This window comes from Salvelinus fontinalis, unplaced genomic scaffold (assembly GCF_029448725.1).
Source record: "Salvelinus fontinalis isolate EN_2023a unplaced genomic scaffold, ASM2944872v1 scaffold_0231, whole genome shotgun sequence".
NCBI lineage: Eukaryota > Metazoa > Chordata > Actinopteri > Salmoniformes > Salmonidae > Salvelinus > Salvelinus fontinalis.
This window is the reverse complement of record NW_026600440.1, coordinates 133,973-146,486: the sequence shown is the minus strand read 5'-3', so window position 1 is coordinate 146,486 and position 12,514 is coordinate 133,973. Positions and strand designations below refer to the sequence as shown.

The following is a 12,514-nucleotide window of genomic DNA, read 5'->3' as shown; positions in this document are numbered from 1 at the left end:
ATGCTATGTTTCTGACACAGAGTCCTTCTTTAATGAGAGGAAACCATGCATCTTTCAAATCCACTTACTCTCCTGCAGGTAGATGTCATGTGTTTCGGTTCACCTCACATAGCTTGACTGCCACCGTGTGGCCAAATGTTGTAAACACATTATAAAGAGCAGGTGATGTCACAATAGTCATCGGTGGCTGTGTGTCTGTTGCTATCATGCAATGTTGTTCTCTATCCCTCCTTTCTCTTTCCCCTCCCCCTTCTCTCTTTCTCTCTCTCCTTCTTTCCCCTCCTCTCTATCCTCTCTCCTCTCTCTCCTCTCTCCCTCTCTCCTCCTCCCTCTCTCTGAGCAGCAGGCCATGTTGTTGGAGCAGCAGAGAATCCACCAGCTGAGAAACTATCAGGCTTCCATGGAGGCAGCCGGTCTGTCAATCACCTTCCCAGGTCACCGCCCCCTCTCCAGGGCCCAATCGTCTCCGGCCTCCGCTTCCTCCTTCCCCATCTCTGTCCCGCCCCCTGAGCCTCTCACCAAACCTCGCTTCACCACAGGTTAGTAGTAATGCTCTTCTCTTTTATATCCATCAAATGTGTCTGTAAAAGCCCTTTTCCATCAGCAGATGTCACAAAGTGCTATACAGAAGCCCAGCTTAAAACCTAAAACAGCAAGCAATGTAGATTGTAGATTCATGTAGATTCCTTTCTATATATTTCTCTTTGTCTGTCGCTCCTTTTTCCCTCCTTATTTTGCTCTGTCAGTTTGTTGTTTCCACTTGTGTGAGTGGATGTGTGTGTGTGCGTGTGTTCATTACAATGCGTGTGTTTGTGCTAATGTCCTGGGTTATTCCTGCAGGGTTGGTGTATGACTCTCTGATGCAAAAGCACCAGTGTATGTGCGGGAACACACACACCCATCCGGAGCACGCCGGGCGTGTCCAGAGCATCTGGTCCAGACTGCAGGAGACAGGACTTAGGGGACAGTGTGAGGTACATTCTCAAGCCTTCCTTCAACCATCCTTCTCTTTGCTATTCTCTGTTATAGAATCATTTGTATTTGTAGTCTTCAAACAAGGGTGTATTTTAATTAATTTCTGTTGCTAGGAGTTACCAACTGATGCATAAAAAAACATCATTGCTTATCCTTTCCATGTACTTTGTCATTTGTGATTCACTTAAACACAGAGAAAATAAAACTAATGAATATAAAGGAAATGTTGCATGTCTCCATTGTGTGTGTGTGTGTGTGTGTGTGTGTATGTGTGTGTGTGTGTGTGTGTAGTGTATCCGTGGTAGGAAGGCCACTCTGGAGGAGCTCCAGACAGTCCACTCTGAAGCCCACGTCCTGCTGTATGGAACCAACCCCCTCCGACAGAAACTGGACTGTTCAGTCACGCCCATGTTGGTCAGATTACCATGTGGAGGAGTGGGGGTGAGTCTTGCTCCTCTTCGTCATCCTCCTCCTCTTCTTTCATCTCCTCTTTCTCCTCTGCCTCCTATTTCTCCTCCTCATCTTCGTTTTCTTCAATGGTCAAATCATTAACCCCGTTTTATATTTTGTCAATGAACCCATTTATCTACTTCGGCAAAGTCAAATGAGCACGTGGCTCGTGGATACAATGTGTATGTCTCTGTGTCCAGTATGAAGGAAGTTAGAGGTAGTTTCACAAGTCAATGCTAGCTGGCGTTAGCACAATAACTGGACGTCTATGGTAACAGCTATCATGCTAGCTTATGGTAACAGCTATCATGCTAGCTTATGGTAACAGCTATCATGCTAGCGTATGGTAACAGCTATCATGCTTGCGTATGGTAACAGCTATCATGCTAGCGTATGGTAACAGCTATCATGCTAGCGTATGGTAACAGCTATCATGCTAGCGTATGGTAACAGCTATCATGCTAGCTTATGGTAACAGCTATCATGCTAGCGTATGGTAACAGCTATCATGCTAGCTTATGGTAACAGCTATCATGCTAGCTTATGGTAACAGCTATCATGCTAGCTTATGGTAACAGCTATCATGCTAGCTTATGGTAACAGCTATCATGCTAGCGTATGGTAACATGCAAGCTGTTACCACAGACGTCCAGTCATTGTGCTTATGCTAGTTAGCAACTCCTTTCAAACTGCACGCAGACATAAAAATGGTATTCACAAGTTCGTCTGACTCTGGGGAAGTAGATAAAGGGCTTCACTGCCAACATCCCAAAGTGTCCCTTTAACTGTGACGATGATGATGATTGCAGGTGGACAGTGACACCATCTGGAACGAGGTCCATTCCTCTACTGCAGTTCGTCTGGCTGTGGGTTCTGTGGTGGAGCTGGTGTTCAAAGTGGCCACTGGTGAACTGAAGGTGCGTCCTCTCCACCCTCCTCTCCTTTTCATCCCTCTATCCCTCCATTAAGGTTAGGTCGCTCTACGCTTTTTTCCCCCTTCACAAAAAATGCACTCAATCTCTCCCCCTCATGGATGGAGTTGTGGGTAATGTAGTTGTTGTGTCTGGCTCCCAGAACGGCTTTGCTGTGGTTCGACCCCCTGGACACCATGCAGAAGCGAGCACTCCCATGGGCTTCTGCTACTTTAACTCAGTAGCCATCGCAGCCCGACTGCTCCAACAGAGACTCAACGTCTGCAAGATCCTCATAGTAGACTGGGTGAGTTTGTGCTGGTCCTTCACCTGACCTTTTAAAGAGAAAGTGGGTTTTGTAAATGACTGTAGAATTACCATCGGATGTAAGAAGAAGAAAAAATTGGACAATGGTCATCTGATTGGCCATGTGTGCTGTCCATCAGGATGTTCACCATGGCAACGGGACCCAGCAGGCGTTTTACGACGACCCCAACGTGCTGTACCTGTCTCTCCATCGATACGACGATGGAAACTTCTTCCCTGGCAGCGGAGCACCCGACGAGGTAATGGTGACAAATCTCATGGAAACGTGTGTGTGTGTGTGTGTGTGTGTGTGTGTGTTCTCATGGTTATTCCTCCCATCCGTTCTCTGTCAGGTGGGTAGTGGTCCAGGAGTAGGCTTTAACGTTAACATGGCCTTCACCGGGGGGCTGGAGCCACCTATGGGAGATGCAGAGTACCTGGCAGCCTTCAGGTAACACACAACACTTACCCCACCAGACATGCCACCAGGGGTCTTTTCACAGTCCCCAGGTCCAGAACAATTTAAAGAAAGCGTACAGTATTATATAGAGCCATTATTGCATGGAACTCCGTTCCATCTCATATTGTTGAAATAAACAGCAAACCTATATTAAAAAAACAGATAAAGCAACACCTAACGGCACCATCTTCTCCCCAACTTTGCCTTAGATAGTTTGTGTGTAGTTCAGTCCTTGAGCTATTAATGTTCTGTATTATGTTATGTTTCATGTTCTGTGTGGACCCCAGGAAGAGTAGCTGCTGCTTTCACAGCAGCTAATTATTCTAATAAAATACCAAATATCAAAAAATACACTAAAGTTGCAAAACTGACCAACTCTCTTTCCCTCTCCCTAGGTCTGTGGTGATGCCCATAGCTAATGAGTTTGCTCCTGACGTGGTGCTGGTGTCCTCAGGCTTCGACGCCGTCGAGGGTCACCCTCCTCCGCTAGGCGGTTACACCCTCACCTCTAAATGTACGTGTAAAGTAGCACTGGTGAGATGATGTCTGGATCTTTTATCAGCTGACGCCTGAGGTCCAGACACACAACATGACAGACTGAAGATGATACACTACTTTTACACAAAAGTATGTGGACACCTGTGGAATCCACTAACTTAATGGGGTGTCCACATACTAGTGTATGTCATGCGCTGTATTCTTTGCTGCTGTGGTATACAGTGCATTCGGAAAGTATTCAGACCCCTTGACTTTTTCCACATTTTGTTGCGTTACAGCCTTAATCTAAAATTGATTAAATTAAAAATATTCCTCGTCAATCTACACACAATACCCCATAATGACAAAGCGAAAACAGATTTTTAAAAACATTTTGCAAATGTATACAAAGAAACTAACAAATACCTTATTTACATAAGTATTCAGACCCTTTGCTATTAGACAAAACATTTTGCTCAGGTGCATCCTGTTTCCATTGATCATCCTTGAGATGTTTCTACAACTTGGTTGGAGTCCACCTGTGGTAAATTCAATTGATTGGACTTGATTTGGAAAGGCACACAGCTGTCTATATAAGGTCCCACAGTTGACAGTGCATGTCAGAGCAAAAAACAAGCCCCCAAGAATCTTCCTAGAGCTGGCTGCCCGACCAAACTGAGCAATCGGGGGAGAAGGGCCTTGGTCAGGGAGGTGACCAAGAACCCGATGGTCACGCTGACAGAGCTCCAGAGTTTCCTCTGTGGAGATGGGAGAACTTTCCAGAAGGACAACCATCTCTGCAGCACTCCACCAATCAGGCCTTTATGGTAGAGTGGCCAGACGGAAGCCACTCCTCAGTAAAAGTCACATGACAGCCCTCTTGGAGTTTGCCAAACGGCACCTAAAGACTCTGACCATAAGAAACAAGATTCTCTGGTCTGATGAAACCAAGATTGAACTCTTTGGCCTGAATGCCAAGCATCACTTCTGGAGGAAACCTGGCACCATCCCTACGGTGAAGCATGCTGGTGGCAGCATCATGCTGTGGGGATGATTTTCAGCGGCAGGGACTAGGAGACTAGTCAGGATCGAGGGAAAGATGAACGGAGCAAAGTACAGAGAGATCCTTAATGAAACCTGCTCCAGAGTGCTCAGGACCTCAGACTGGGGCGAGGGTTCACCTTCCAACAGGACAATGACCTTAAGCACACAGCCAAGAGTGGACCAGCCAGAGCCTGGAATTGTACCCGATCGAACATCTCTGGAGAGACCTGAAAATAGTTGTGCAGCAACGCTCCCCATCCAACCTGACAGAGCTTGAGAGAAACTGCAGAGAAAAATGGGAGAAACTCTTCAAATACAGTTGTGCCAAGATTGTAGCGTCATACACAAGAAGACTTAATGCTGTAATCACTGCCAAAGATGCTTCAACAAAGTACTGAGTAAAGGGTCTGAATACTTATGTAAATGTGATATTTCAGTTTTTATTAATACATTTGCAAAATTTCAAAAAAACTGTTTTTGCTTTGTCATTATGGGGTATTGTGTGTAGATTGACGAGGAAAAACATTTATTTAATCAATTTTAGAATAAGGCTGTAACGTAACAATGTGTAAAAAGTCAAGGGGTCTGAATACTTTCCAAATGCACTGTATTGATGATCCCTCTCTCTGCCCCTCCCTTCACACACGCCCTCCCCTGCAGGTTTTGGGTACCTGACGCGTCAGCTGATGACCCTGGCGGAGGGTCGCGTGGTGCTGGCATTGGAGGGAGGTCACGACCTCATGGCCATCTGTGACGCCTCTGAGGCCTGCGTCTCTGCTCTGCTGGGCAACCAGGTGAGGGAAGGAGAGAGAAAGGAGGGTGGGGGGGGAATCAGGAAGCGTAATGATCAGACTAGATCATTTATAGTGGTCTGGTGAAGAACTGAAATGGAGAGAGAATGGGTGAAGGTGGAATGGTGTTGTCCAGTTATCAGAGTTATCAGATAGCACAGTTTGACAGTGTGCATGTGTTGTCCAGTTATCAGAGTTATCAGATAGCACAGTATGACAGTGTGCATGTGTTGTCCAGTTATCAGAGTTATCAGATAGCACAGTATGACAGTGTGCATGTGTTGTCCAGTTATCAGATAGCACAGTTTGACAGTGTGCATGTGTTGTCCAGTTATCAGAGTTATCAGATAGCACAGTTTGACAGTGTGCATGTGTTGTCCAGTTATCAGATAGCACAGTTTGACAGTGTGCATGTGTTGTCCAGTTATCAGATAGCACAGTTTGACAGTGTGCATGTGTTGTCCAGTTATCAGATAGCACAGTTTGACAGTGTGCATGTGTTGTCCAGTTATCAGATAGCACAGTTTGACAGTGTGCATGTGTTGTCCAGTTATCAGATAGCACAGTTTGACAGTGTGCATGTGTTGTCCAGTTATCAGAGTTATCAGATAGCACAGTATGACAGTGTGCATGTGTTGTCCAGTTATCAGAGTTATCAGATAGCACAGTTTGACAGTGTGCATGTGTTGTCCAGTTATCAGAGTTATCAGATAGCACAGTATGACAGTGTGCATGTGTTGTCCAGTTATCAGAGTTATCAGATAGCACAGTTTGACAGTGTGCATGTGTTGTCCAGTTATCAGAGTTATCAGATAGCACAGTTTGACAGTGTGCATGTGTTGTCCAGTTATCAGATAGCACAGTATGACAGTGTGCATGTGTTGTCCAGTTATCAGAGTTATCAGATAGCACAGTTTGACAGTGTGCATGTGTTGTCCAGTTATCAGATAGCACAGTTTGACAGTGTGCATGTGTTGTCCAGTTATCAGAGTTATCAGATAGCACAGTTTGACAGTGTGCATGTGTTGTCCAGTTATCAGATAGCACAGTATGACAGTGTGCATGTGTTGTCCAGTTATCAGAGTTATCAGATAGCACAGTTTGACAGTGTGCATGTGTTGTCCAGTTATCAGAGTTATCAGATAGCACAGTTTGACAGTGTGCATGTGTTGTCCAGTTATCAGAGTTATCAGATAGCACAGTATGATAGTGTGCATGTGTTGTCCAGTTATCAGAGTTATCAGATAGCACAGTTTGACAGTGTGTATGTGTTGTCCAGTTATCAGAGTAATCAGATAGCACAGTATGACAGTGTGCATGTGTTGTCCAGTTATCATAGTTTTCAGATAGCACAGTTTGACAGTGTGCATGTGTTGTCCAGTTATCAGAGTTATCAGATAGCACAGTATGACAGTGTGCATGTGTTGTCCAGTTATCAGAGTTATCAGATAGCACAGTATGACAGTGTGCATGTGTTGTCCAGTTATCAGATAGCACAGTTTGACAGTGTGCATGTGTTGTCCAGTTATCAGAGTTATCAGATAGCACAGTTTGACAGTGTGCATGTGTTGTCCAGTTATCAGAGTTATCAGATAGCACAGTTTGACAGTGTGCATGTGTTGTCCAGTTATCAGAGTTATCAGATAGCACAGTTTGACAGTGTGCATGTGTTGTCCAGTTATCAGAGTTATCAGATAGCACAGTTTGACAGTGTGCATGTGTTGTCCACAGCTGGATCCTCTCCCTCAGGCACTTCTGGAGCAGAGACCCAACCAGAATGCTGTGTCCTCCATAGAGAAGGTCATAGAAACACACAGTGAGTACCAAGAACAGGTTCCTATCTGAGATTGAAGAGGCAGGAAGTTCACCCTCAACTTATTCCTGTCTTAAAGGTTGAGAAAATTACTTTTTTTTGGTCCACAAATGTTCCCATATTTCTATTTAGATGTACTGTAAATAGTTTATGATTAGTTAATGCGGTAATTTAATTATTTTGTTAGATACTGCTCCCTATTAGCTGAAATCAAATTTTAGCTATCGCGCTAGCTGTTCAGGCCAAACCTAGCATTGAATTTTGCTGCGCTATTACAGACATTCTCTTTCTTCTGAGGCAAGTGTTGTTTGGCAACCCCCCGGGCTTGCCCAGGCAGGCCTGCCCCTTCCTGGGCCTGGGCTATATTAAGTGTGAGAAATGTTTATGCTATGAAACTAAATAAATACTACACTCTGACCAACAAAACATGAGAGTGCTAGACAAATTAAGGAATGTGAACTTCAAAGCGTAATGTAGTTTTATTGGGATTTGCAGCTGTTGCTGGTAAGTAATGAATCTGCTAGCTTCTGAAGTTAACTTACTGGTCCTTTAACATTGTTCTCTCTCTATCCTCCCTCTCTCGCTCCCTCCCTCTCTCTCGCTCCCTCCCTCTCGCTCCCTCCCTCTCTCTCGCTCGCACCCTCTCTCTCTCTCGCACCCTCTCTCTCTCTCGCACCCTCCCTCTCTCTCGCACCCTCCCTCTCTCTCGCACCCTCCCTCTCTCTCGCTCCCTCCCTCTCTCTCCCCCTCTCTCTCTCGCTCCCCCTCTCTCTCTCGCTCCCCCTCTCTCTCTCGCTCCCCCTCTCTCTCTCGCTCCCCCTCTCTCTCTCACTCCCCCTCTCTCTCTCTCTCGCTCCCTCCCTCTCTCTCGCTCCCTCCCCCTTTCTCGCTCCCTCCCCCTTTCTCGCTCCCTCCCTCTCTCTCGCTCCCTCTCTCTCGCTCCCTCTCTCTCGCTCCCTCTCTCTCGCTCCCTCTCTCTCCCTCCCGCCCTCTCTCTCGCTCCCTCCCCCTTTCTCGCTCCCTCCCCCTTTCTCGCTCCCTCCCCCTTTCTCTCTCCCTCCCGCCCTCTCGCTCCCTCCCTCCCTCCCTCTCGCTCCCTCCCTCCCTCCCTCTCGCTCCATCCCTCCCTCCCTCTCGCTCCATCCCTCCCTCCCTCTCGCTCCATCCCTCCCTCCCTCCCTCTCGCTCCCTCTCGCTCCCTCCCTCCCTCTCCCTCCCTCCCTCCCTCCCTCCCTCCCTCCCTCCCTCTCGCTCCCTCCCTCCCTCTCGCTCCCTCCCTCTCTCGCTTGCTCCCTCTCTCGCTTGCTCCCTCTCACTCCCTCTGTCTCACTCCCTCTCGCTCCCTCCCTCCCTCTCGCTCCCTCCCTCTCTCGCTCCCTCCCTCCCTCTCTCGCTCCCTCCCACCCTCTCTCTTGCTCCCTCCCTCTCGCTCCCCTCACTCTTTCTCCAGGTAAGTACTGGCGCTCCATGCAGCGTGGATCCCCCAGGCTGGGCCTGTCTGTGCTGGAGGCTCAGAGAGGAGACTCGGAGGAGGCTGAGACCGTCAGCGCCATGGCCTCTCTCTCCGTGGCCAACAAACAGAGGTAGGTCACCATAGCTACTACCACCCAGTTCTATTGAGATGCACCCATTTTGCTGACGCACCTTTCTCTTCTCTTGTTCCCCTTAGCAGGTCGGAGGAGGAACCCATGGAGGAGGAAGCACCATTATAGGGGGGGAAGCATAAGGGCGTCGCACCGTGACTGTCGGCCTCTGCAGCTCGGAAGACTACCTTCTGGAGAGTCTCGACTGACCCTTTCATTTAGTCCCTCCGCGCCGTGCCTATCACCTTGATTGGCAGATCCTCTGCCAATGAGGGAGAGGGATGGGCTTCAGAGTAGAGAGTCAATGGGGATACGATATGAAGGACGGAAGTGACAAAGCGCTGCAGCCAGGCAGCTCAGCGTGGTCAGCTCACCGTGACTCTAAAGAGACGTTTGTAACTGCCAGTCAGACTGAGGCATCCCCAGAAGACGCCCCCAGAAGACACCCTAGCACCGAGGCAGGGCGTGGGTACTCAGAGTGGAGGCGGAAAATTGAAGTCTTACTCCTGAAGGGAAAGATCTGGTGCTTTACAGAGCTCCCCCGTGGCCAAATATGGAGACAGAGGACAGGACAAGTCCAGCTGTCACACACAGCTTGGACATTTATTTTCTCTCCTGCTTTTGTCCCCCTAAATGGAGGACATGCTACTGATGGAGATGGTGATTACTGATGAGCGATGGCGGACAAAAAAGCCCTTAGGAGAATTGTCGGGCTGTCATTGGCTGAGGACAGTAGACTTGACTGTGGTTGGCCGTTGAGCAAGCGGCGTTTGCCGTTATTAGATGATGAGGCTATTGGATCTTTGCCTTATTGATGCAGCTGATAGTTCTGTGATGGAGGGTCCACCAATGAGAGAGTGCCTTTGTGAAGCTCTGATGGATTTCAGGATTGTGTCAGAAATGAAGATTGCCTTAAATGATGTTCCTGACCAGGGGAGAGAGAGAAATACATGTTCCTGTTTGAAAGAGGACGGGATGGTGGAAAATGATCTTTCAGCATGTTTACCAGGATTGTGATGTAGACCGCGTTTGTCTCTCACAGCCTCTTTTAAGGGTTCTTATACTTTTGGATTGATCTATTTTTCTGTAAAAATGCTTCAAAAAGGTAGTTGCAAGCAAACATTTAAAACGCTCAACTTCCAGTTGATTCGTAAAGCACTGTTGAAGGTTAGCATTTAGCCTTATGTAGCTTCCCTTTATCACATAACGAATCGCTAACGGGGGAAAAGCATGTCTCACCAGAAAGACCTGTCGGTTGCAAGGTTAGAAGGTCATCCAAAAAGAAGTAGTGAAGCAAAAAAAAGCCAAAGCATGTGTTTGCATCCAGCTCTTTCGTACCACTAGTAACAGCAGACATACACAGTGTTGCTGCTGGCTTTCTCAAACAAGGCTTTTGATACCAAGCACACTGTTCTGGAGGTAACGGCTCTTTCATGTATATATCAACCTTTTGTTAAATCATTATTCAATTCCAATGTATTGTTTGGCAACTACCTTAGTTAATAGTTACTATAAACATCTTGTCATGTATATTGAATTGAACATATTGTAAAGCCAAGTGTTAATTTGCCATCTTTGAAACTATCATTTCCACATCAAGCTGGTCAGTTGACTATACCATCATCAACTTTTTCTTAATCAGTGATCTCAAGTGTGTGACAATTCTATTTTTGGCATGTATGAAAATCTCTAATTTTGAACATACTTTTTATATTTGCGTGTTTGTCATTTTGCGTTGTTACTCTGTACAGTTGATGTGCCACTTGCTCTTAGTGTCCTCATCATGCATTGGGATGGAGAACAGCCTTTCTACTTTATACCAGGATTCCAGCAATTGTCTATTTACTTACAGAATGATCCTGTTTACAGAGAAGTTCTACATGGAAAACCTAGAAATATATTATATACATGAGAGCTATGATGTTGTGAAAGAGAATAGCTATGGCAAAGATGGTATCACTCCAGTAAATAACTCTATAAACCTTATGTGGGGGGTTGAGGTTGACTGCCCTGGTTGGAGCAGGCCCTGGTTGGAGCAGGCCCTGGTTGGAGCAGGCCCTGGTTGGAGCAGGCCCTGGTTGGAGCAGCACTGTATTTGGTATCTTTTCCACACATCACTCTGAACACAAAAAGGGGAACACACTGATTTGTTTTTGTACTGTATTGTTCCTGGCTGCTCTGTAGCTAGCTAGACTCTAAAGACAAGCATGGGGCATTTTAAAGACACTTAGCTTTCGCGTTTTACTTCATTGGGACCAACCAAAATGACATACCGAGGTTACATTTGACACGATAACACACTGTTGTTGAATGATAGCATGGTTACTGCTGTGCTGCCATGGTTACTGCACATTAGCATACCTCAGACTTCAGAAAATGTTGTGACATCACTTCTTCCTATTCTAGCTACATTAGTTGTGTTGTCAAGAAACCGGAGTCATGATATTAGTGGGTAGGCTTGGTCTCATTGTAGTTAAACTATTCTCATCCCTAGTAAATAACTCCTTTTAGTTGTCAATAATGTTCTTACACTCATTTTGGTAGTATCATGTTTCATGATTTAGTAAACATTGTATTTATTTTTGCTTTGCTTTATGTTTGCTCTCAGACTCACCGTTCCTATGAATTGTTTCAGAGCCCCAGGGTTTGGAATGTTCCTTTAAAGAACATTTCTTTAACATTTCTTTTTTTTTCTTTCACGGCCTCTAATTCTCTGCATGGTTTGTCTGTCCGCATGCCTGTCTGGCTGTACGTCTGTGTAACACTGTATTTGCACAGTAGAAGAAAACTGGAGGACTAAATCCCATCCCAGAAACCCCAGCGTGAATGTCTCTTCTTCTTTGGTGTACTAAGGATACAAAGGACTTAACTTGTCAAAATGAATTCCACATTAGATTTTTTTTAAATTAAATGCTCTGTTTTTGTAGGGAAATTACCCAGCACTTAAACAAGATGATGGACAATAGACTTGACTGTGTAAGAGGAATATTGATTAGCTAGGCTAATCTCCGAGTGTATTTATGCTGGCTTCACATGCTCATGGGGAAGTGGAACAATTAAGTCCAACATGATTGTGTTTAAGTGCTTTTGAAGTCGGAAAAATTCTTCAACCAATAGGATTTTAGCTAGCTTATCAAGGTTTCTAATAATAAAGTTAGCTAGCTTGCTTAACATTGACAATATGGTCAAACTACCTTCTCCATATTGATGAGGTCGTTAGTTGTCAAACTGATTTGTTATTTTTTGGTCAGTGGTGAAACATCACAACTCGCCAACTCGGGCAACAACAGTTTCCCACTTGGAGAGTAGCTCAAGTGAAACTTCTCAGTTGGAAATAGGAACTTCCGATACCACATGAACGTGGCATTACACCCATCTAGACTGCTTGTCTCTCCCTAAGAGTGTTTCTAGGGTGTTGGGGACAGACACACAAAGTAGACAATGGCTAAAACATCAGACCTTTAAAACACTCCATATGTGGTTGATTGGGAAGGGAATTTTCTGCAGACTCTTATCCACTTAAGCCAGTTGTATTTAAAACCACTGTGTTTAAAAAGAGCTATTCTCGGTTTACATATGTAAATGAAAAAGTTATTTTTGTTTTCTTTCCATTCCATTGTTACAAATGATATCTTGTTGGGACCTATATGCTTTTGACATTTTGTCTCAGACATAAACTCTAAAATATATTTCTGAAAAATGAA

At 45.6% G+C, this 12,514-nt stretch overlaps 1 protein-coding gene across 6 annotated transcripts in view; it reads left to right on the top strand.

The window, feature by feature from the left end:
• Positions 1-12,514, top strand: part of LOC129844790 (histone deacetylase 4-like) — a 65,683-nt gene extending 53,169 nt beyond the window's left edge. For 5 of the 6 annotated variants that reach the window (XM_055912918.1, XM_055912917.1, XM_055912916.1 and 2 more), the window contains 12 exons: positions 344-539; positions 841-974; positions 1,267-1,416; positions 2,235-2,342; positions 2,500-2,643; positions 2,783-2,902; positions 2,996-3,093; positions 3,498-3,616; positions 5,284-5,417; positions 7,146-7,230; positions 8,678-8,810; positions 8,897-12,514. In XM_055912918.1, coding sequence (XP_055768893.1) covers positions 344-539; positions 841-974; positions 1,267-1,416; positions 2,235-2,342; positions 2,500-2,643; positions 2,783-2,902; positions 2,996-3,093; positions 3,498-3,616; positions 5,284-5,417; positions 7,146-7,230; positions 8,678-8,810; positions 8,897-8,939 — 1,464 coding nt within the window. In that variant the 3' untranslated portion in view covers positions 8,940-12,514. The remainder of the gene's footprint in view (positions 1-343; positions 540-840; positions 975-1,266; positions 1,417-2,234; positions 2,343-2,499; positions 2,644-2,782; positions 2,903-2,995; positions 3,094-3,497; positions 3,617-5,283; positions 5,418-7,145; positions 7,231-8,677; positions 8,811-8,896) is intronic. The other variant, XM_055912915.1, reaches the window with a different exon arrangement.